The sequence below is a fragment of the Salvelinus fontinalis genome, chromosome 22 (assembly GCF_029448725.1).
Source record: "Salvelinus fontinalis isolate EN_2023a chromosome 22, ASM2944872v1, whole genome shotgun sequence".
NCBI lineage: Eukaryota > Metazoa > Chordata > Actinopteri > Salmoniformes > Salmonidae > Salvelinus > Salvelinus fontinalis.
Window position 1 is genome coordinate 33,205,410 of NC_074686.1, and position 24,896 is coordinate 33,230,305.

Here is a 24,896-nt window from a genome sequence, read left to right on the forward strand (position 1 = left end):
CTTCTATCCCTCTCTCTTCTATCCCTCTCTCTTCTATCCCTCTCTCTTCTCTCCCTCTCTCTAATCTCTCTTCTCTCCCTCTCTCTTCTCTCCCTCTCTCTAATCTCTCTTCTCTCCCTCTCTCTTCTATCACTCTCTCTTCTATCCCTGTCTCTTCTCTCCCTCTCTCTTCTATCCCTCTCTCTACTATCCCTCTCTCTTCTCTCCCTCTCTCTTCTCTCCCTCTCTCTAATCTCTCTTCTCTCCCTCTCTCTTCTCTCCCTCTCTCTTCTATCCCTCTCTCTTCTATCCCTCTCTCTACTATCCCTCTCTCTACTATCCCTCTCTCTTCTCTCCCTCTCTCTAATCTCTCTTCTATCCCTATCTCTTCTATCCCTCTCTCTAATCTCTCTTCTCTCCCTCTCTCTTCTCTCCCTCTCTCTAATCTCTCTTCTCTCCCTCTCTCTTCTATCACTCTCTCTTCTATCCCTGTCTCTTCTCTCCCTCTCTCTTCTATCCCTCTATCTTCTATCCCTCTCTCTTCTATCCCTCTCTCTACTATCCCTCTCTCTTCTCTCCCTCTCTCTAATCTCTCTTCTATCCCTCTATCTTCTATCCCTCTCTCTTCTATCCCTCTCTCTACTATCCCTCTCTCTTCTCCCCCTCTCTCTAATCTCTCTTCTCTCCCTCTCTCTTCTCTCCCTCTCTCTACTATCCCTCTCTCTTCTCTCCCTCTCTCTAATCTCTCTTCTCTCCCTCTCTCTTCTATCCCTCTATCTTCTATCCCTCTCTCTTCTATCCCTCTATCTTCTATCCCTCTCTCTTCTATCCCTCTCTCTACTATCCCTCTCTCTTCTCTCCCTCTCTCTAATCTCTCTTCTCTCCCTCTCTCTTCTCTCCCTCTCTCTTCTATCCCTCTATCTTCTATCCCTCTCTCTTCTATCCCTCTATCTTCTATCCCTCTCTCTTCTATCCCTCTCTCTTCTATCCCTCTCTCTTCTCTCCCTCTCTCTAATCTCTCTTCTCTCCCTCTCTCTTCTCTCCCTCTCTCTAATCTCTCTTCTATCCCTCTCTCTTCTATCCCTCTCTCTAATCTCTCTTCCCTCCCTCTCTCTTCTCTCCCTCTCTCTAATCTCTCTTCTCTCCCTCTCTCTTCTATCACTCTCTCTTCTATCCCTGTCTCTTCTCTCCCTCTCTCTTCTATCCCTTTCTCTACTATCCCTCTCTCTTCTCTCCCTCTCTCTAATCTCTCTTCTCTCCCTCTCTCTTCTCTCCCTCTCTCTTCTATCCCTCTCTCTTCTATCCCTCTCTCTACTATCCCTCTCTCTACTACCCCTCTCTCTTCTCTCCCTCTCTCTAATCTCTCTTCTATCCCTCTCTCTTCTATCCCTGTCTCTTCTCTCCCTCTCTCTTCTATCCCTTTCTCTACTATCCCTCTCTCTTCTCTCCCTCTCTCTAATCTCTCTTCTCTCCCTCTCTCTTCTCTCCCTCTCTCTTCTATCCCTCTCTCTTCTATCCCTCTCTCTACTATCCCTCTCTCTACTATCCCTCTCTCTTCTCTCCCTCTCTCTAATCTCTCTTCTATCCCTCTCTCTTCTATCCCTCTCTCTAATCTCTCTTCTCTCCCTCTCTCTTCTCTCCCTCTCTCTAATCTCTCTTCTCTCCCTCTCTCTTCTATCACTCTCTCTTCTATCCCTGTCTCTTCTCTCCCTCTCTCTTCTATCCCTCTATCTTCTATCCCTCTCTCTTCTATCCCTCTCTCTACTATCCCTCTCTCTTCTCTCCCTCTCTCTAATCTCTCTTCTATCCCTCTATCTTCTATCCCTCTCTCTTCTATCCCTCTCTCTACTATCCCTCTCTCTTCTCTCCCTCTCTCTAATCTCTCTTCTCTCCCTCTCTCTTCTCTCCCTCTCTCTTCTATCCCTCTCTCTACTATCCCTCTCTCTTCTCTCCCTCTCTCTTCTCTCCCTCTCTCTAATCTCTCTTCTCTCCCTCTCTCTTCTATCACTCTCTCTTCTATCCCTGTCTCTTCTCTCCCTCTCTCTTCTCTCCCTCTCTCTAATCTCTCTTCTCTCCCTCTCTCTTCTCTCCCTCTCTCTTCTATCCCTCTATCTTCTATCCCTCTCTCTTCTATCCCTCTCTCTTCTATCCCTCTCTCTTCTATCCCTCTCTCTAATCTCTCTTCTCTCCCTCTCTCTTCTATCCCTCTCTCTACTCTCCCTCTCTCTTCTATCCCTCTCTCTACTCTCTCTTCTCTCCCTCTCTCTAATCTCTCTTCTCTCTACTCTCTCTTCTATCCCTCTCTCTTCTCTCCCTCTCTCTTCTATCCCTCTCTCTTCTCTCCCTCTCTCTTCTATCCCACTCTCTTCTATCCCTCTCTCTAATCTCTCTTCTCTCCCTCTCTCTTCTCTCCCTCTCTCTTCTATCCCTCTCTCTTCTATCCCTCTCTCTACTCTCCCTCTCTCTTCTCTCTCTTCTCTCCCTCTCTCTTCTATCCCTCTCTCTACTCTCTCTCTTCTATCCCTCTCTCTACTATCCCTCTCTCTACTCTCCCTCTCTCTTCTCTCCCTCTCTCTACTCTCTCTTCTCTCCCTCTCTCTTCTATCCCTCTCTCTACTATCCCTCTCTCTACTCTCCCTCTCTCTTCTCTCCCTCTCTCTACTCTCTCTTCTCTCCCTCTCTCTTCTATCCCTCTCTCTACTCTCCCTCTCTCTACTCTCTCTTCTCTCCCTCTCTCTTCTATCCCTCTCTCTACTCTCTCTCTTCTATCCCTCTCTCTACTCTCCCTCTCTCTTCTCTCCCTCTCTCTTCTCTCCCTCTCTCTTCTATCCCTCTCTCTACTCTCCCTCTCTCTACTCTCTCTTCTCTACTCTCTCCTCTCCCTCTCTCTACTCTCCCTCTCTCTACTCTCCCTCTCTCTATTCTCCCTCTCACTATTCTCCCTCTCTCTATTCTCCCTCTCTCTATTCTCCCTCTCTCTTCTCTCCCTCTCTCTATTCTCTTCTCTCCCTCTCTTCTCTCCATATATCTACTCTCCCTCTCTCTATTCTCCCTCTACCCTCCCTCTCTCTACTCTCCCTCTCTCTCTCTCCATCTCTCTACTCTCCCGCTCTACTCTCTCTACTCTCCCTCTCTCTTCTCTCCCTCTCTACTCTCCCTCTATCTTCTCTCCCTCTCTCTTCTCTCCCTTTCTCTACTCCCCCTCTCTCTATTCTCCCTCGCTGCTCTCTCTACTCTCCCTCTCTCTTCTCTCCCTCACTCTTCCCTCTCCTCCCTCTCACCTCCCCCCTCCCTCTCTCCCAGTACATCCACCACAGCCCGGGGAATTCCAAGCGGGGCTTCGGCATCGACTGTGCCATCCTGTCGTGCCAGGTGTACATCTCCCAGATCCTGGTGGCGTCGGCGCTGGGTGCGGCAGTGGACGCTACGGGTAGTGTGCGGGTCATCCCCATGGTGGCGTCCGGCGGCTCCTTCCTGGGTTTCCTCACCGCCTGGTTCCTGGTTATCTACCCAAGTCACGGCGACGCGGAGGCCAAGGGCGAGCAGAAGGCTCTAACAGGGCCCATGTCCGATAACAGCGTCACGGAGAAACCCGGTGTTCTAAAACTGACAAAGAAAGGTGCCGCCACCACTACGTGTAAAGTGCAGTGCGAGTCCACTCTGTAATTTGATGTGATCGCCAATTAACCGGAAAGGTTGGAGCTTACTGTAACCATAGCAATGCAACGACATCATCAAAAAATAAAAACCGACATTCCTTTTTTACAACCGGGCCGTTGCCACCCAATAATCTGCTGATGGCATGGGCTTGACCGACCTCTCTCAAAGACACACATGGGCCATGATGTGTTAAGGTTTTGACTTGTGTTTCATTTCATTTGGGGCCTGTCTCTCGCTCGTCACGGTCTAAGGACTGTGGTGTGGCGAGGAAAGGACAGCCATCTCTCCCTCTCAGGGCCACCAGGGGCGGCGATCGAGGCGGTCCAACTGGACAGGACAGATCAGGGGACAGTGGATACACATGCGACCGACCGACGTTCACGCGCTGAACTGGGATCTCTGGAAAAAGACATGCACTTCACTCTCACTTCCATTCAAGGGTCAAGATAAAGGAAAAGATGAAGAGTCTCTAAGAAATATTATATTCTTCTAATAAGTGAAGCATTTGAAAATGCAGAAAATTGCTCTTTTGATTGAACATGTTTATTTAGTTTACTTTCCTCTATATATTTTTGACATGATGTTGCAGAAGGATATTGTTATCACCAAATGGGCCAGGCCAGGCCCGGTATCATTTACAGGGTTGATGTTTTACTTTTTGGACTTAAAAGGTTTTTCGTGGCTTTAAGAGGAAACTGCACATGTATAAAGAGGTCATTTCTCAGTTAGGAGAGGAGGGGGAGGAAGGCAGTGTTTGGTAAATCAATCAGTTCTCCTAATTATTGAATTTCTAACTGTTATGACATACTAAATTGTAATAAGACCAGTTACACCACGTGTCAAACTCATTCCACACAGAGCCGAGTGTCTGCTGGTTTTCACTCTTTCCTCGTACTTGATTGATACATTTAGGTCAGTAATTAGTAAAGAACTCCCCCTCACCTGGTTGTCTAGGTCTAAAATGAAAGGAAAAACTAAAAACACCAGACACTCGACCCTCCGTGGAATGCGTTTGACACAACTGAGTTACACTATATCTACTGTACACAAGCATTTCCCAAACTCGCTCCTGGGGACCACAAGGGTTGCACGTTTTGGTTTTTGCCCTGGCACTACACAACTGATTCAAATAATGAATTCATCATCAGACTTTGATTATTTGAATCACCTGTGTAGTGCCAGGGCAAAAACCAAGGAGCGAGTTTGGGGAAATGCTGATCCACACAAATATATCTTTATCCTCTTTAGTAATTTATAGTAAGGATCCTATTTTCCACCTTTCAGAATATATCCTTCTGAGATCACAAGGGCCTCACCGTTGACGAAGAACAGAAACACTTTAAGGAAATGAGAAAGAATCCCAATGCTGCGTTGGAGTTACGGAGAATTGCATACCAAACGGAGGACAGAAGTTGAGGAGCACTGTAAGGAGCTTGGAAGCTCTTCTGTCTCACAGAGGAGAAACAGATTTCAGGCTTCAATTCGTTCTCTTTGTCTTGTTTCTATTGCATTGTTAATGCATTGTGTCACTCGCTGCACAATTTCAGCTGCTGACGTTTGTTTGAGGATGTAACTAATACTAGCTAGATGTTTGTCAAATGTGGGAGTGCCTGCTCATGGAGGTGAGGGGAGGGGGGGGGGGGGGGTAAGTCGGAGTCTTGGGGGAGGAGCACTTAGGCAGAACTTAAACTGTGCAGGAATTCAAGTTGATTATTTTCCTACCATATAGGTCTTCCTTTTATTTTTCTAACTGAATTAATGGGTCTTGACAGAAGAGTTATATCCAGGGGCCTCCCGAGTGGTGCAGGGGTCTAAGGTACTGCATCGCAGTGCTAGCTGTGCCACTAGAGATTCTGGGTTAGAATCCAGGCTCTGTCGTAGCCGGCCGCAACCGGGAGACCCATGGAGCGGCACACAATTGGCCCAGCGTCGCCCGGGTTACGGGAGGGTTTGGCCGGCAGGGATGTCCTTGTCCCATCGCGCACTAGCGACTCCTGTGGCGCGCCGGACGCAGTGCGCGCTGACACGGTTGCCAGGTGCACGGTGTTTCCTCCCACACATTGGTGCGGTTGGCTTCCGGGTTAAGTGGGCATTGTGTCAAGAAGCAGTGCGGCCTGGTTGGGTTGTGTTTCGGAGGACGCACGGCTCTCGACCTTCGCCTCTCCTGAGTCTGTACGGGAGTTGCAGCGATGAGACAAGACTGTAACTACCAATTGGATACCACGAAAACGGGGTAAAAAATATAAAAGAAGAGTTATATCCTCTCACTTGTAGTGCGTTTACATTTAACACCTGGTTGCTGCATGGTTTGGGCCTTGTGGCGAGTTATGCTGATATCTGAAGTGGCCTTAGCTAAATGTTAACTCACCATGTTGGCTCTGCATGGCCTACATGCACCCTGAGCTAGAATTCTTCTATAGAGGACATGGTGGACTGGGGGTGGAAACTAGTGGAGGGAGTAGAGCTCCACTGTGGAACTCATTGTGGCTCTGGTTTGTCTGTTGTGTTGAGCATGCTGGTTATGGCTTTACAGGCCCATGTGTCTCTGCTGTGACAGGCCCCAGGAGGTCAGATCAGAGCCTTAGGGCTATAGAGCTGGGACTACCCAATAACTATATCCAGGTTGGCTGTGTTTCTACACGAATACTTACCGTATATGAGATATGGCTTCCTTCTCCTACGTGTTTATTATATTGAAGTTACAGAGTACATCGCTCTGTCGTCTCTTGTTAAGGATACATGTTAGTCAATAGAGGTAGATTTGTGAAAGTGTAATTTAACCTTCATTAATGTGTCGAACTGAAAAACAAAAAGCTGAAATCTTTTCAGAGTGTTAAGAGGAGATTCAAACCAAACTTAAAGTGTAAACAAACAGAGAGCATCAAGTATTTGACAAATCAGACGATTGTTGCAATAATGTTTTCTGCCTCTGTAAGCAAGGGTGGAAGTGTTAAGATTCTGGGATCGGGTGAACTTTTTTAATGCATGGCTGTATGTATGTGTATCATAGTTATACTGTATGAAAAACAACAACCATGTACTCGTAGCTAAGCATAGTATTGGTTTGGTTTTTTAGAGAAGAACCATGCCTTGTTGAATACTTGAAGTGCAACTTGGGTGTTTCTAAGATGTAAGGAAGTGTATGATAGTTTTCCTGAACCTCTTGCTGTTGACTCTGGAATGTTGAGATAGTGGCCTATGTTGAAAGGCCTGCTGGGAGTTGGAGTTTCCTTGATTCCATCAGGTGACAATGTTAAAGTCATGAATGTAAAATATTTGTCGTTTTGTGATGGGCAGAGGGTCTGCACAGAACTTGCACATACAAAGTTTGAAGAAAAGAAAAGAATAATCTTGCAAAAGAAAAAAAAAGAACTGGATATGTTTTATATATATATATATATATATATATATATATATAGCTCTTTTCATGTTAAATGGATGCTTTCACTTTATTTAAATATAACATATATAAATACATATATATATTTACAGTAACAAATGCAAGAGGTATGTTAGAGTAATCGGAGGACTGGAATGTGTTTGAAACACGTGCGTGTGCGTGTCATCTGGTTTACAATTCACTTTATTTTCTAAGATTGAGTTCACACTGCAATACCAATATTTCATTTGTTAACTTTTCAGACAGAAATGTGTTTTTGAAAAAGTATAATTCAATTTGATAATTCAACTCAAATCAGTTTCCCTCTTTTCTTTTGATAATTGCTTTCATTCATCTCTCATTATTTTAAAGATACTTTTATAAGGTCATTTTATTTTAGGACAATGGGAGTTGCATATAGTATTTTATGTAATGAATTTATCACTGATATTACTTAAATAATGGGAAAAACAGTATTTGCAGTCAGTGTAAATACTATTTTAGTTTATTTTGCTGCTATAAAATAGCATATTATTTGTATTAGCTTTTTTTCTATAAGGACTGTATATACATTGTGTAAATAGGCTTGAGCCTTCATATGTAGAACCATGGAAGAACACTGTATTGAATGCACCTTTAAAAAAAAAAAAACTCAAGGGCTTCTGTCACTTTATTGTTGTATTGCACTCATATATTACCTTTTGAAAACCAAATACTAGCTATGTAACTATAATAATAAACTGCATCATCTATGAAATACTCTACACGTGTAGTATAAAGTCATATTAACGTTTGAGGGTGGTTTGTTTTTAGGTCAATATGAGGAAAGCCAGCGTACAGTCCGAAGATCTTGGTAGGGCAAAGAAGAGACGAAGGCTATCAGTGCATTAAGCGGCAAACTTTAATGATGACTTATCAGGGTCATAAAATGAATAAAAAACTGGAGAGGGAATAGTTACACCTCCACACTATATCACACATCACATTCCACCTCGGGTCAAACCACAGGTCATCTACGCTGAGCAAACCACAACTTCCTCTTTCAATTAAAGCCACACTCTGTAAGATCATGTTTATGATAAGGTGAAACAGTTGCTGGCCTAAGCTACATAAGTCATATACTATTTCTAAACCAAGGGGGTATTTTATTCATTTAAATGACTGGAAATCTACCAGACTGCAATACTATGTCTTACCAGTGGTGGAAAAAGTACCCAATTGTCATACTTGAGTAAAAGTAAAGACACCTTCATAGAAAATGACTCAAGTAAAAGTCACCCAGTAAAATCCTACTTGAGTAAAAGTCTAAAAGTATTTTGTTTTAAATATACTTAAGTATCAAAAGTAAATGTAATTGCTAAAATATTCTTAAGTATCAATAGTAAAAGTATAAATAATTTCAAATTCCTTATATAAAGCAAACCAGTCGGAACAATTTTCTTGTTTTTTTATTTACAGATAGCCAGGGGCATGTCCAACACTCAGACATAATTTACAAATTAAGCATGTGCTTAGTGAGTCAGCCAGATCAGAGGCAGTAGTGATGACCAGGGATGTTCTCTGTTTAGTGAGTCCACCAGATCAGAGGCAGTAGGGATTACCAGGGATGTTCTCTGTTTAGTGAGTCAGCCAGATCAGAGGTGTAACAGTATAACTTTACGTCCGTCCCCTCGCCCCGACCCAGGCGCGAACCTCTGCACACATCAACAACAGTCACCCACGAAGCATCGTTACCCATCGCTCCACAAAGGCAGAGCAAGGGGAACCACTACTTCAAGGTCTCAAAGCGAGTGATGTCACCATTTGAAAGGCTATTAGCGCGCACCACCGCTAACTAGCTAGCCATTTCACATCGGTTACATTCACCCCCCTTTCGACCTCCTCCTTTTCCGCAGCAACCAGTGATCCAGGTCAACAGCATCAATGTAACCATTTTAACTTTACGGCCGTACCCTCGCCCCGACCCGGGCGCGAACCAGGGACCCTCTGCACACATCAACAACAGATACCCACGAAGCATCGTTACCCATCGCTCCACAAAGGCCGCGGCCCCTGCAGAGCAAGGGGAACCACTACTTCAAGGTCTCAAAGTGAGTGATGTCACCGTTTGAAAGGCTATTAGCGCGCACCACCGCTAACTAGCTAGCCATTTCACATCGGTTACAGAGGCAGTAGGGATGACCCGGGATGTTCTCTGTTTAGTGAGTCCGCCAGATCAGAGGCAGCAGGGATGACCAGGGATATTCTCTGTTTAGTGAGTCCGCCAGATCAGAGGCAGTAGAGATGACCAGGGATGTAAAGTTAAGTACAGATACCCGCCACCAAAATACTTAAGTGGTACTTTTAAGTATTTTTTACTTAAGTACCATACACCCACTGTGTCTTGGACATGATCTAAACATAATGCACAAATGAGACCTTGTGCACAAAAAGGGCCACTCGTCTGGGAATGTTGACAACAGTCCCTTCCTTATACAATGTTCCCACCTTGTGGTATTCTTCTAGTGTTACATTTCTCACCACTGGATAGTATTCTGAGTTTCATGGATGTTTCTCTCAGCCGCTGGATGGCAGCATTTAACTACATATTGCAACCAGCAGTACTATACATTTATAGTCGTTTTATTTGTAACATGATTGTAGTTGTAGGCTACAATATAAATCTGAATTGAATCGCAAAACAGTAGAACTAATATGGTTTTAATGAGTTATCTGCGTCTGATTCATATTAGTCCTGAATCTAATTTGAATCTGTGTAGGCTATGAGCCGCCTTTTTACCAGGAAGTTGTATGGAGCCAACGGTTGAAATTTGACATTTGCCCCACTGCTCTGGTCTTATCCGGCGAGTGGAGTGGTCGGGTCGGGTCAGCGGCGTACTGTGTGGAGTTTCGTGTGCGCTTTATCGCCAATAAAGTTGGATTTGACGCCTTCATTATTTCACCAACGAAGGTAACGTTACCTGATGGAAAATAGCCGATTGAATAGAGGTTGGTGATGTCTTGTATTTTCTATAAGTGTCATAAGAGAGCTAGCTATATGTCAGGTTTAAACAATCTGACCACTTTTTATTTCAGATGCAAACCTTCTTGTCACAACAATGCCATTTAAAGTGTCATCACTTTTCCTCTTTTGTGTTCTGTAGTTTAAATGAGAAGTCTACATGAGTTTATAGATTAGGACAAAGGTCAGTCTACCTGTCGTTAGACTATAAATAGCACCCTATCACTAAGATCCATGAGGCACAGACTTGCGACGTATTTGAGATTTAGAACTAGAATGACCAGTGTGACTACCGGCCAGGAGGACTCAGACTGGGTTCTGCCAGAGCAGACTAGATGTCTGTGGTTCCATCGGGTCGTTTATTTCTGGAAAATCATATTTTAAAACCCATCTTTGGTGTCATGTAGTGTAGTAACAGTGCATATGTCTTTTCAACATCCTCTCTATGTATTCAAGATGCATGTTTTGGTATATTTCTATATTTGTATTCTGTTCACTCTGCCATTATTGTGGAGTTACTGTAACATTGGGATGGATTGCTATTCTGAAGTGCACCTTGAATAGTTTTGTACAGGCAGAACAGTTTTTTCCTCCTAAACTGTGGATTTTGAGAGAGAATAACATTACTCCTAGTGTTTTCCAGTACACAAGGTTAGGCTACTCACTGGTCCAAAATGTTGGGCAGGGATTTCATAGACCTAATGTAAGCACCACCGCAGCTGCACTGATGATAAGAAACGGATGTGCCTTTTGGGGAGAAAAGCAAACTGCTTGGCCTTTATGAATTACACAATCCTACTTACTCTAGGCGACTTTGTTGTGTCTTGTATTTTTATCTTCTGAATTAAACTTTTTGACTAAATAGGTCATATGTAGTATTAGGAATTTAATTATTTACATGTTAAGTAAAGACTATGAGCACTGCATGCAGACTAAATTGCAGTTATGACAGGATGATATCTAAACTCTGCCAACAAAGCAAATAAATCTCACTAAGTAATTCATGGTAACTTCTGGAAGTATGTTTTTTTTTTTTTTAGATAACTGATACTATTCAGACCCCTTGGATTTCTTCACATTTTATTGTTTTACAACGTGAGATTAAAATGTATTTAATTGTAATTTTTCGTCAACAATCTACACAGAATACTCTGTCAAAGTGGAAGAAATATTCTAACATATTTTAAATATGAATACAAATTAAATATGCTAAAATATAATCGTTGCATAAGTATTCAGCTCCCTGAGTCAATACATGTTGGAAACACCTTTGCCATCGATTACAGCTGTGAGTCTTCTTGGGGAGTCTATAAGGGCTTTGCACACCTGGATTTGTGCAATATTTGCCCATTTTTATTATCTTCTAAATTCTCTGTCAAGATGTTGGGGATCATGTCTAGACAGCCATTTTCAAGTTTTGCCATATATTTTAAAGCAGATTTAAGTCAAAACTTGTCCACTCAGGAACATTCACTGTGTTCTTGGTTAGCAGCTCCAGTGTAGATTTGGCCTTCTGTAGTGGATTATTGTTCTGCTGAAAGGTGAATTCCTCTCCCAGTCTCTGGTGTAAAGCAGACTGAACCAGGTTTCCTCTAGGATTTTGCCTATGCTTAGCTTCATCCCATTTCTTTTCATCCTGAAAAACTCCACTGTATTTGCTGATTGTTCAAGCATACCCATACCATGATGCAGCCACCACCATTCTTGGAAATAAGGAGGCAGTTACTCGGTGATGTGTTGTTGGATTTGCCACAAACATTAAGGCTTTGCATCTAGGCCAAAAAGTGTATTCCTTTGCTTTGTTCTTTTCCAGTATTACGTTAGTGCCCTGTTGTATACAAGATGCATATTTGTATTCTTCTTTTCAGTCTGTCATTTATGTTATTATTGTGAAGTCACTACAATGTTTTAAAATCACCAATGGCCTCATGGTAACATCCCTGAGCAGTTTCCTTCCTGTCAGGCCCCTCAGTTCAGAAAGACGACTGTATCTTTGTTGTCTGGTTGGTTTAATACATAATCCACAGCATAATTATTAACTTGACCATACTTAAAGAGAGATTCAATGTCTGATTTGTTATTATTACCCATCTACCAATCACTGCCCTTTATGAGGCTTTCGAAAAGCTCCCTGGTCTTTGTAGTTGAATCAGTACTTGACTGAAACCTTACAGATGTTGTATGGGTTACAGAGGATGGGTTCATCATTAAACAAAATGGCAACACCTATTATTTCACACAGAGTGAGTCCATGTAACTTATTATGTGATTTGTTAAGTCAAATTTTACTCCTGAACTAATTTAAGCTTGCCTAAACAAATATGTATGCAACAATGATATTTTAGTTATACGTTTTTGTATACACTACCGTTCAAAGTTTGGGGTCACTTAGAAATGTCCTTGTGTCTAAAAGAAAAGCACTTTTTTTTGTCCATTTAAAATAACATAAAATTGATCAGAAATACAGTGTAGACATTTGTTAACGTTGTAAATGACTATTGTACCTGGAAACTGCAGATTTAAAAAAAAAAAAATGAATATCTACATAGGCATACAGAGGCCCGTTATCAGCAACCATCACTCCTGTGTTCCAATGGCACATTGTGTTAGCTAATCCAAGTTTATAATTTTAAAAGATTACTTGATCATTAGAAAACCCTTTTGCAATTATGTTAGCACAGCTGAAAACTGTTGTCCTGATTTAAAGAAGCAATAAAACTGGCCTTCTTTAGACTAGTTGAGTATCTGGAGCATCAGCCTTTCTGTGTTGGATTACAGGCTCAAAATGGCCAGAAACAAAAAGCTTTCTTCGGAAACTCATCAGTCTATCCTTGTTCTGAGAAATGAAGGCTATTCCATGCAAGAAATTGCCAAGAAACTGAAGATCTCATACAACGCTGTGTACTACTCCCTTCACAGAACAGCGCAAACTGGCACTAACCAGAATAGAAAGAGGAGTGGGAGGCCCCGGTGCACAACTGAGCAAGAGGGCAAGTACGTTAGTGTCAAGTCCTCAACTGGCAGCTTCATTAAATAGTACCCGCAAAACATCAGTCTCAGAGGTGACTCTGGGATGCTGGCCTTCTAGGCAGAGTTGCAAAGAAAAAGCCATATCTCAGACTGGCCAATAAAAATGTAATATTAAGATGGAACACAGACAATAAACTTCTCATCTTCAAGTGGACAGAAGAATGCAGACATTGTCATTCTCCACACCACAATCTGAGGCTTCAGAACACAGTCCACGGAGGAATGTGTTACATCGGTTATCAATTCTGAGGAAAAGCTCTTTTCTCCGTAGAAATCTTCACCAGACCAGCTCCTTTCTGGAACCTACATCAGTAAAGCCCCATCTCTGCTTGATTAGTTTTTTTTTTTTTTTTACCATCGCCAACAACAGAGGAAAGTATGCAGGCAAAGTACTATGTTATGGAGAAATCCTGTTGTACGTCGTTTATACGAGGTTCAAATCGTACCTTTCTGCTTTACAGTTGACAAAAAAATAAAACAAAGTCAAAACCTGACGATTCACTTAGATAAGTTATGGTAACTACGGATACATGATTTCCTCCCCTGGGTTTGGGATTCATGTTAAACACGTTAATGATCGGTTTCTGGTTAGCTGCCTGAGTGATCAGCCCCCAACATCTGGTGGGATGACTATGGGTTTTTCATGATTACCAGGCTGGCCTGCAGGATCTTAGTTTATAGGGTCTATATGCTGACTTCTATCAGGCCTTAGTGACTTATAGAATGACTAACCTAACTGACTAATGTCTATGTCTGTCGTTCCCTAGACCTGAGGCCATGTTTCAGAGGATGCTACTGAGATGGACCTTTCCTCTAGGTGGTTCTGATCTAGACGGGTCCTGTGGAAGTGAAGAAAGTGGTAGAGGAGGTGAAGCAGGAGACCTATCATTCTGACTGTAATCTGGATGAATGGACTGTAGACTAACACCATTGTCTTACGTCAGACAATACGACTCAGTCCACATTTGTCTGAACTAACGTCGTACAGGAGGAGCTTTGCGTAGGAGTGACGCCACCTGTTGGACTCAGAAAAGAAGACGATGGCAGTGTGTGTGTGTCGGTGTTGTCCGGCTGGCTCTGCTGTCGTCTAGGCTCTAATGGCAGATGTTCCCTCTGGACTTCTGGAGGCTTGTGTGGTGGTTGGAGCAGTCAGCAGTACACTCAGGGAACTCTATCAGGTAGGTACTGCTCACTCAAACCGTGTTCTTCCAACTTTTCCCAAACAACTGCCGTTTTGACTACTAACGCAAGTTAGAGAACATGTTTCTATGGTATGAAATCTTCCCCTACTTCTCTGCTTGTCAAATCTGCCATCGGGTTCCAAATCGTGCATATGTGTTCGTAACCCATCGCCTGCTTTCTTTCCAGCTTTCGTAAATCATGTCAGAAATGTGCAGATTCACTACACTGTTGGTTTTGCAACACATTGATTTTCGTGGGCTTCCACCACATCATATCAATCATATGACACATAGTCATACGCATCACATGTAGGCCTGTATATGTTTCCCCTTCCTGCTAGTCACACCAGCAGGGTAAAATCAAAGAGCTCCCCCTGTTGGAGACGGAGGTACTGCAGGTGCACGCCCCACCCTTTGTGACCAAGGAGAGTGTGAGTAGCGAGACCAAAGGTCAGGGTCACGCCCCGGCCTTCACCAGGATCCAGAGGAGGCGCTCCTTCATCAAGAAGAAGAGGGGGAGGCCTGGTACGGCTAACGGAGAGGCAGCCAAGGGTAGCGATGGAGGGGGCGGCACCACAGAGGACATCAGTGTCCCCAAGGACCTGGACCTCATTGCCTTGCCTCAGCTCTGCTTCCCAGGTGACACAGCGTGATGATTTCGGCTAGCCACACACAGTCTACACCATAGCACTACATATTAATGATCAAAGGAGTATGTTCATAACTCCAGATTTGTCATCTTCATCACCAAAGGTGAATGTGTCGTGTCGTGCGATTAAGCAATAATGCACGAGTGGGTGTGGTATATGGCCAATATACCACGGCTAAGGGTTGTTCTTAAGCACGACGCAACGCGGAGTGCCTGGACACAGCCTTTAACTGTGGTATATTGGACATATATCACAAACCCCAGAGGTGCTTTATTGCTATTATAAACTGGTTACCAACGTAATTAGAGCAGTAAAAATAAATGTTTTGTTACACCCGTGGTATACGGTCGGATATACCACGGCTGTCGGCCAATCAGCATTCAGGGCTTGAACCACCCAGTTTATAATTCCTCTTATATGAGGTCTTGTGTCTGCTTTCTTCCATTGGCCAGGGGGTCTTCAGATAGCCAGTGAGCAGAGAGAAGACTCGTACCATTACCTGGTGTTTACTGATGTCTTCGGGGTCAGGACGCATGCTGTAGTGGTGCAGTACTACAGGCCTATACAGGTGAGACGGCTCACCGGCTGAGCTTCATCCATGCCCACTGGAATGCTTTACCTTCTTCAATAAAGAGTGTGGTTTATCATTTGAAGACAGATGGATGGACATGTTCATCAGCAAAACAGAGATTTATTGGGAACATTGGCCTTTTTAGGTCCATGTTTTTTTTTTAATACATTTGTAGACTTTTACATTTGCTGCTATGGGAATGTAGAAGGACACATGGAATATAAATACAGTCTACAGCCACACAAAACAGTCATTTCAATTACTGTCCACATCAGGTCACTGTGTAAAACATTGCTCTCTGATTGGTTGTTTGCTTGGGTCCCAGTTCTCTCAGGATGGTGGGCACCAAAATGGCTACCGGTTGTCCTCCAAGTCGTCCCGTCTCTACACGGCGTACGGCATCTGTGTCATCTCTAAATACCCTTACTACAACGCTCTCAGGGACTGCCTGTCATGGTGAGAACAATTCACCATCCTCTCACCATCCTCTTTTAAGTAAATACCGAACGAGAATACAAAACAGTAGACTACATGTTATCACAGCCAGATGTGGGCCGTTATTATAAAGGGATCAGTTCAGCTCATCTTGGACACCTATTGACCTGTATGTTTTGGCTGGATGGTGTCCATCTAACGGGTGTGTGCTCAGTCTCTTGTCCCAGCTCAAGCCCAGCTGGATGGGGGACTTTGAGGAAAGGGTGAAGGAGTTTTCAGCCAAGCTGGCGCTGGTGCCCATTCCTCCACCTGGGCAACTGCATGTGGTGAGCCATTTATCTCCCTCTATGATTTACTGACATTATTTAACAGTAGAGATCATGTTAAGGATGAACTGTAAAACCAATCATGGGCATTTTGCCAATCTCTCTGCTCCACCCAGTATGTTTATGTAGTGTGTTGTATTGTTAAGTGACTAACATTAAAATAGTGTAATGTAACTATCTGTGTTCCTCTGCCTGTCCTCTCCCAGGTCTTTAGTCTGAGGCCTCTCCAGATTGGGCTTCCCTCCCGGGAGGATAAGGACCGGCCAGCTGTTGACCTCGACCTCCATCTGCCTTTCCTGTGCTTTAGACCCCGACAGCTCCTCCAAGTGAGGACAGACAGACGGATTATACTGCCACAAAACTGCCTAACCTACTACATTATATTTTCTTTCAATGCAATTAGAGAGACTAAAGGACTGTGGGAATGTGATAATGTGCAAATGTACAGTATGTTTCTGTTTGGAATGGTAAAAGACACGTCTATATCAATCAGACCTGGGTTCAAATACGATTTAGGTACTTTCAAGTACTTTCAAAGTCATTTGGAAGTAATTATTTAGAATTTTATTTTTAAAAACACGGGTAGTTGAATATTGGAATATATTTGGAAATACTCAAATACACAGTATTTATACAAATGCTTAAATAATCCCGGGAATTTGAACCAGGTTTGTTTGGTATTTCATTTTTTTTTTTTTTTAAATACTTTCAAATAGTAGGCGTATAAATTGGAAATGATTAGAAAATGCTTTCAATCGAAGTAGTTGATACGGGACACATTATTAGAAAATACTTAAATACACCGAAAATAAGTATTTATAATAAGTATTTAAATAACAAAATAATAAAATACATATGTATTTGAAGCCAGGACTGATATCAACGTGACCTCCTGTCTGCCTGAATCTCATCAGATCATTACCAGCCTTCTGACAGAGCAGAGGGTAGTACTGTTCTCCTGTGACTGGGCCCGGCTCACCCTGCTGGCAGAGAGCCTGATGCTCTTCATCCACCCCCTGGTGTGGCAGCACCCCTTTGTCCCCGTCCTCTCAAGCCAGATGCTGGACTTCCTCATGGCGCCCACCGCCTACCTCATGGGCTGTCATCTGCACCACTATGAAGAGGTGGCCGCGGTAAGGATGGATATTACTAGCGTACATGGCCATGCTAGAATAGAATACTGTAGCATGATTAGGTAGTGACCCTTATAGTGATAGTGACCCCTTCCTGGGGCGGAAGATAGCCTAGTGGTTAAAGAAGTGGTTGCCGGTTTGAATCCCAGAGTCAGCCGGGCAACCGGAGGGTTGCTGTGATCATCCTGGGTACCATCGCATGCCAATGTGCCCTTGAACGGGGCACTTTTCCATCTGATTGCTCCAGGGGTGCGGCATTGCTGCTGACCCATTGCTTCCAGCCCCACTGGGTTTGTGTGCGTTTCGGGGGGGTTGGGTTGTGCATAAAGACACATTTCTGTTTTAATGGACAATGAACTTCTCTTCTCATTGGCTGTTACCTGAACCCCTACAAGAGGTATCCACGATAAGAATAGCACCAGCACTGTCTGGCAATGTTCCTCACATCACTGATTTATTTATCATTTAATAAACTGATTTATCATGCTTTATCATTTATCAGCATTTTCTACTTACTTTTACATAGTATAAAGGATCATGTCCTAACTGACATACAGGACAGAAGTTAACAGAAAGTCCAGTTCATTTGAGCCGACCTTCCTGACTTGATCCTAGTCTGTTGTTCTCCTCCATTACAGTGTGTTCTCTAAGAGAGACAGAGTGTTGTGTTTTATTTTCCCCTGTCCTCACAGGAAACAGATGATCTGATTCTGGTTAATATTGATGATGGCACCGTGTCGTCTTCCTCGTCCGACGGGGTTGACCTGCCGGACGTCCCGCTGGCGGCCAGAGAGTGTTTTCTAACACGGTAGGACAGGAAAGGATCTGGGACATGTTCATTAGGGCACGCCGTAGCAAAATGTTTTGCAACGGAAAATGGAAATTAACATGTCTTATTGGACAAGTTCAGGCTGTCTCTCCCTGTTTATTTCTCTTTTCTTACGTTTGGTGCCTAATGAATATGACCTAGACAACAAGACACTCAATTGCTACGTTTACACACACAGCCCAATTATGGTCTTTTGACCAATCAGATCAGGTTATTTTCCAATAATTGGGTTAAAGATCAGAATTTGCTGTCCTATGTGATCATATTGCTGCTGTCCGTCTGCTCTGTAAACAACATGGATTGTTATAAATAGGGGAAGGAGGTTTTATGCAAATATGAGTTTCACATGTTTTCTGAATATTTTTACACGTGTGTGCACGTGCGCAGGGCGGAGGGTCTCCAGATGCACTATGACCTGGAGGTGTGTCACCTGGGGTCCAGTACAGACGTCAACGACCAGAGGGCCCAGAGGAGGCAGTGGCAGAGGAAACTCAACACACACATCCAGAACATCACTCTGGAACTCATCGTCAACATCTTCAGGTCAGCATGAAACCAATCTCTTGTGGACAGACTACGTAAACATAAATGGTTACTGAGCATCTGACCAAATTATGCTATATTTGAGTTCTGGGCTAACCCGAAATTAACATCAAATCATATGACAGCTAGCTATACTGTGTTTTAGTTTACTGTCGTTCACTATGACAAAACATGTACATGAGTATTATAATATCACATATTTGTTACGATATTATCATCTAATTTATATTTATTTATGTTACTATGATAGTTGAGACTCAAACTGAGCATACAGTATCTAGTTAATACATATTGGGTTGGACCAAAGATGCCTATTTCTCATATAAGCAAAGCTTGGTGATTTATCAAATGGATATTGATTTATTTAGAAATGTGAAGAACGCTGTTAGTTATCCTATTAAATTGAGAAAGAATTTTTTTAAATTATATTTTCCATTATTGTCTACATTATTATCACTGCACAGTTGGGAAAGAGCTCTCGGTAAGAATTCCACTGTACTGATTTACACCTGGTCTGTCCTGTGCACACGGTGAATAAACTTTGAAGTGTGAATCAAAATCCTGCTTTATGACAACCAATACAACTTCAATTTCCTGTTCAACATCAAGACAGGCAAGCTTAATCCAATACTATTACTCTCAACCTCACCCCCCCACCGACCACCACCACTGCACCCCCACAGAGAAGTCCACGACCACCTCAACTTTGAGCACAGAGTCTTCAACAGTGAAGAGTTCTTCAGGTCTAGAGAACCAGCAGACCAGCCATTTTTCAAGAAGGTACAACTAGAGTCTGTTCAGGAACACGCACATCTGTTTCAACCTACAATATTTAGGACATATTTAACTTTTTCATACCTTTTTTTTTCTGTCCAGCATGTGATCCAATTGATCGTGAACGTAGTGTCTTCTTTGCAGGTGTTGGACACACACATCTTCCACTCGTTCCTACGGGATCGTCTGAACAGGAAGATGGACGCATTCACACGCATGGAGCTGAGCACTCGGACAGAAGCTTACAGGTGAGAAAGAAAGATAAGAGTTTAACATAAATATTTACCTTTTTAAACTAGTAAAGCTTATTTTGACCTTTATTGCAAATGCAATGGCTTTCAGTAGGATTTTAATTTGGTTTCAAATCGTTGATTCAACTAATCAACTCATCAGCAATCCTTTACTAGAATCAGGGCTGTTAGTGCTGCGGCAAAAAAGAAAGGTGCACCCGTTTGGGTAGTCAGAATCAGGATTGGAAACACTGCTGTACCTTCATAAACACATCCCAAGTTGGTCCCTTCCTGGTATAAGCACAGCCTTTCCCCTGATGTCTATCCTAACTCCAAGGTGAACTTTCCCCTTGGTACAGATCTAGGATTGGCTTCCCATCCCCCAATCCTAACCTTAACCATTAGTGGGGGAAATGTTAAACTGACCTAAGATCAGCAACTAGGGGAAACTTCTCCCTACACCTCTGTCCTCTTTCCCAGGCTGAAGTCCATGACAGAGTCTCCGCGGCGGCCCACCATGCAGGAGCTGGCCCGTAAATACACCAGCCCAGAGAGCCGGCTCAGTAAGAGGCTGGGGGCCAGCCTGCCCAACCTGGGGGAGGGTGTGGGCTCCCTGGTGGGACCCCTCATGCAGAACTCCCTCAAGAAGATACAGGTGGACAGTGGTAGGTGGACAACGGTAGTTTGTAGGTTCAGGTGGACAACGGTAGGTGGACAACAGTCGTTTATAGGTTCAGGTGGACAGCGGTAGTTTGTAGGTTCAGGTGGACAGCAGTAGGTTCAGGTGGACAACGGTAGGTTCAGGTGGACAGCGGTAGTTTGTAGGTTCAGGTGGACAGCGGTAGTTTGTAGGTTCAGGTGGACAACGGTAGTTTGTAGGTTCAGGTGGACAGCGGTAGGTTCAGGTGGACAACGGTAGTTTGTAGGTTCAGGTGGACAACGGTAGTTTGTAGGTTCAGGTGGACATTTACATTTACATTTAAGTAATTTAGCAGACGCTCTTATCCAGAGCGACTTACAGCGGTAGTTTGTAGGTTCAGGTGGACAACGGTAGTTTGTAGGTTCAGGTGGACAACGGTAGTTTGTAGGTTCAGGTGGACAGCGGTAGGTTCAGGTGGACAGCGGTAGTTTGTAGGTTCAGGTGGACAACGGTAGTTTGTAGGTTCAGGTGGACAACGGTAGTTTGCAGGTTCAGGTGGACAACGGTAGGTTCAGGTGGACAGCGATAGGTTCAGGTGGACAACGGTAGTTTGTAGGTTCAGGTGGACAGCGATAGTTTGTAGGTTCAGGTGGACAACGGTAGATTCAGGTGGACAGCGGTAGGTTCAGGTGGACAGCGATAGGTTCAGGTGGACAGCGGTAGTTTGTAGGTTCAGGTGGACAGCGATAGGTTCAGGTGGACAACGGTAGTTTGTAGGTTCAGGTGGACAACGGTAGTTTGTAGGTTCAGGTGGACAGCGATAGGTTCAGGTGGACAGCGGTAGTTTGTAGGTTCAGGTGGACAGCGGTAGGTTCAGGTGGACAATGGTAGGTTCAGGTGGACAACGGTAGTTTGTAGGTTCAGGTGGACAGCGGTAGTTTGTAGGTTCAGGTGGACAACGGTAGGTTCAGGTGGACAGCGGTAGTTTGTAGGTTCAGGTGGACAACGGTAGTTTGTAGGTTCAGGTGGACAGCGATAGGTTCCGGTGGACAGCGGTAGTTTGTAGGTTCAGGTGGACAGCAGTAGTTTGTAGGTTCAGGTGGACAGCGGTAGTTTGTAGGTTCAGGTGGACAACGGTAGGTTCAGGTGGACAGCGGTAGTTTGTAGGTTCAGGTGTGCGGTACTTGTCGACGCTAATAGTCATCTTTTCTGTGATTTCTGAACATTGAGTGGTTTTAGTATGAGTGTTTAGTGGTTGAGGTGAAGACCTGCACACACGGGGTATTCCCCAGAACCTAAGTTGAGAAAACCTGTTGTAGTTGACCACTACTATTGAGTTTGCCACCTTATAAGAACCAACCAAGGATGATTGGCCAACTGCTTTAAGGTTTCCTCAACAACAACAAAAATGCTGTTCTCAGTTCTTGGAACCTTTGTGATCAAATCCTAATAGGTTTGAAGTCTCCCCAGAAACCAGTGAGATGCTTCAAGCTTCCTGAGTTCCCTCCACCGCTGGCCTACCGCTACGTCCAGAATTACTACCAGGAGATGATCACCCTCCTGGACAAGGCCATCAGCGGGGTGGCCTTCGAGGACTCCTCTCTCCTGGCCTGCTATCACTACCTCCGGGGCTTCGTGAACACCGTGGCCGGTAAACGCCTGGACGCTCTGGAAGACTTTCAGACCCTTTACAAGACAGACACAGACATCTTCCCTGGCGAGCTGGTCAACGCGCTGGTGGACTCTCTACAGGATGGGGAACGGGCACAAGCTAACCGCCGAACCGAGATCAAACGCCTGATTAGTCGAGTGAAGAAGGACCACGAGAGGGAGCGTGCGTGCCATGACAACGAAGCTGTCAAGCGGTTCCAGCTGCCGAAAAAGCACATGCAGTTGGAGGACTTTGTGAGGCACGTGCAGGAGTCTGGGATTGTCAAGGACCAGGGGACCATTCACCGGCTGTTTGAGGCTCTCACTGTGGGTAAGGAAGTCACACAGACTTAAAGATGAGAAATGATAAAGGAGAGAGGGTTGTCTCTTTCTTGGTGGAGGGTGTCTTCACCAAGGTACGTGTTTTAATGTCAGTCTTGATTTTTACGGTAACCCCTTGTTGTGTGGGACTCATCATGAACATACTCCAGTTGATAATTCTTAGCCTCTACTCCGTAATCACCCCAGTCCCTGTGATTAATGTGTTAATACCTTATTACATGTAGTGAATGGCCATGCTAATTCATCTGTCAATTGAATCTGCTTAATTTCCCTCAATCTTACCAGTGGTGTAAAGTCATTATTTTGGACAACCATTTGTTATTTTGGACAACTTTTACTTAGCTACATTCCTAAAGACAATTATGTACTTTTTACTCCATTCATTTTCCCTGACACCCAAAAGTACTCATTACATTTTGAATGCTTAGCAGGACAGGAAAATGTCCAATTCGCACACTTATCAAGAGAACATCCCTGGTCATCCCTACTGCCTCTGATCTGACAGACTCATAAACACATGCTTATTTTGTAAATGATGTTGGAGTGTGCCCCTGGCTATCCGTCAGTTAAAAAAACAAGAAAACATTGTGCCGTCTGATTTGCATAATATAAGGAATTTGAAATGATTTATACTTTTACTTTTGATACCTAAGTATATGTAAAACCAAATACTTTTAGACTTTTACTCAAGTAGTATTTTACTGGGTGACTTTCATTTTTACTTAAGTCGTTTTCTATGAAGGTATCTTTACTTTTATTTAAGCATGACAGTTGGATACTTTTTCCACCGCTGAATCTCAACCCCCCCACCCATTCAGAATGTTGTTAGTGCGGCTTGGGTTGTCAAGGCGGTGACTCTGCGGTGAAGGATTCTTTCCTGTCAGTATATCACCTTGATTCCAATCTGGAGGGTAAGCATAGCATGATGCCCTGCCTGGCTGCAGAGTGTGCTGTGTGTGTTTTGTGCGTGTGCACGCGTGTGTGCTGCTTTGGCCTTTGTTTTTCTGCTTAATAAGTTATCCCCCTCAGGTCTTAAATCTGATTACTTTTAAGATTAGTGTTTGGTTCCCAACCTGTGTGCAGCTCAAACACACCCTTACATACTGTAGCATGCCTTCAGTGCTGAAGTCTGGTTAATCGTTTCCTTCACTTCCTCACTTGAAGTCTTGGGTTTTGAATGTCAAAATAAAATTCAGCCTATTTGTTCTATTGGCTGTGTTACAAACAGGACTGTGACTCGGCTGTATCGTACAGTGGTCCATTGAACTGTGAGTTGCCTTGTGGAAATGTGTGTTTTGTACCTCTTCATATAGGAGTCATACTGTGCACGTGGAGGGTGTGTTTAGTAGGAGTCATACTGTGCACGTGGAGTGTGTGTTTAGTAGAAGTCATACTGTGCACGTGGAGTGTGCGTTTGGTAGGAGTCATACTGTGCACGTGGAGGGTGTGTTTAGTAGGAGTCATACTGTGCACGTGGAGTGTGCGTTTAGTAGGAGTCATACTGTGCACGTGGAGTGTGCGTTTAGTAGGAGTCATACTGTGCACGTGGAGTGTGCGTTTAGTAGGAGTCATACTGTGCACGTGGAGGGTGTGTTTAGTAGGAGTCATACTGTGCACGTGGAGTGTGCGTTTAGTAGGAGTCATACTGTGCACGTGGAGTGTGCGTTTAGTAGGAGTCATACTGTGCACGTGGAGTGTGTGTTTAGTAGGAGTCATACTGTGCACGTGGAGTGTGTGTTTAGTAGGAGTCATACTGTGCACGTGGAGTGTGTGTTTAGTAGGAGTCATACTGTGCACGTGGAGTGTTTGTTTAGTAGGAGTCATACTGTGCACGTAGAGTGTGTTTAGTAGGAGTCATACTGTGCACGTGGAGTGTTTGTTTAGTAGGAGTTATACTGTGCACGTAGAGTGTGTTTAGTAGGAGTCATACTGTGCACGTGGAGTGTTTGTTTAGTAGGAGTCATACTGTGCACGTAGAGTGTGTTTAGTAGGAGTCATACTGTGCACGTGGAGTGTGCGTTTAGTAGGAGTCATACTGTGCACGTGGAGTGTGCGTTTAGTAGGAGTCATACTGTGCACGTAGAGTGTGTTTAGTAGGAGTCATACTGTGCACGTGGAGTGTGTGTTTAGTAGGAGTCATACTGTGCACGTGGAGTGTGTGTTTAGTAGGAGTCATACTGTGCACGTGGAGTGTGTGTTTAGTAGGAGTCATACTATGCACGTGGAGTGTGTGTTTAGTAGGAGTCATACTATGCACGTGGAGTGTGTGTTTAGTAGGAGTCATACTGTGCACGTAGAGTGTGTTTAGTAGGAGTCATACTGTGCACGTGGAGTGTGTTTAGTAGGAGTCATACTGTGCACGTGGAGTGTGTTTAGTAGGAGTCATACTGTGCACGTGGAGTGTGTTTAGTAGAAGTCATACTGTGCACGTGGAGTGTGTGTTTAGTACGAGTCATACTGTGCACGTGGAGTGTGTTTAGTAGGAGTCATACTGTGCACGTAGAGTGTGTTTAGTAGGAGTCATACTGTGCACGTGGAGTGTG

The 24,896-nt window shown here is 43.9% G+C and overlaps 2 protein-coding genes across 5 annotated transcripts in view; both read left to right on the forward strand.

The window, feature by feature from the left end:
- LOC129820223 (solute carrier family 45 member 4-like) overlaps nt 1–7,780 on the forward strand; it is an 83,413-nt gene extending 75,633 nt beyond the window's left edge. Inside the window, exons 9-10 of one of the 2 annotated variants that reach the window (XR_008754165.1) lie at nt 3,283–4,396; nt 4,924–7,780. Coding sequence is in view for 1 of the 2 variants with exons in the window: in XM_055877237.1 (XP_055733212.1) it covers nt 3,283–3,645 (363 nt within the window). In the remaining variant the exon portion in view is untranslated. Of the gene's footprint in view, nt 1–3,282 lie in introns of both variants that reach the window. The other variant, XM_055877237.1, reaches the window with a different exon arrangement.
- Nucleotides 7,781–9,683: 1,903 nt separating this feature from the next.
- Nucleotides 9,684–24,896, forward strand: part of LOC129820224 (DENN domain-containing protein 3-like) — a 52,835-nt gene continuing 37,622 nt past the window's right edge. Inside the window, exons 1-14 of one of the 3 annotated variants that reach the window (XM_055877238.1) lie at nt 9,684–10,006; nt 13,817–14,227; nt 14,572–14,869; nt 15,333–15,448; nt 15,777–15,907; nt 16,101–16,212; nt 16,419–16,538; nt 17,127–17,345; nt 18,038–18,153; nt 18,562–18,717; nt 19,401–19,497; nt 19,636–19,739; nt 20,202–20,386; nt 21,815–22,342. In XM_055877238.1, coding sequence (XP_055733213.1) covers nt 14,147–14,227; nt 14,572–14,869; nt 15,333–15,448; nt 15,777–15,907; nt 16,101–16,212; nt 16,419–16,538; nt 17,127–17,345; nt 18,038–18,153; nt 18,562–18,717; nt 19,401–19,497; nt 19,636–19,739; nt 20,202–20,386; nt 21,815–22,342 — 2,263 coding nt within the window. In that variant the 5' untranslated portion in view covers nt 9,684–10,006; nt 13,817–14,146. Of the gene's footprint in view, nt 10,007–13,816; nt 14,228–14,571; nt 14,870–15,332; nt 15,449–15,776; nt 15,947–16,100; nt 16,213–16,418; nt 16,539–17,126; nt 17,346–18,037; nt 18,154–18,561; nt 18,718–19,400; nt 19,498–19,635; nt 19,740–20,201; nt 20,387–21,814; nt 22,343–24,896 lie in introns of those variants that run through there. The other 2 variants (XM_055877239.1, XM_055877240.1) reach the window with 2 other exon arrangements.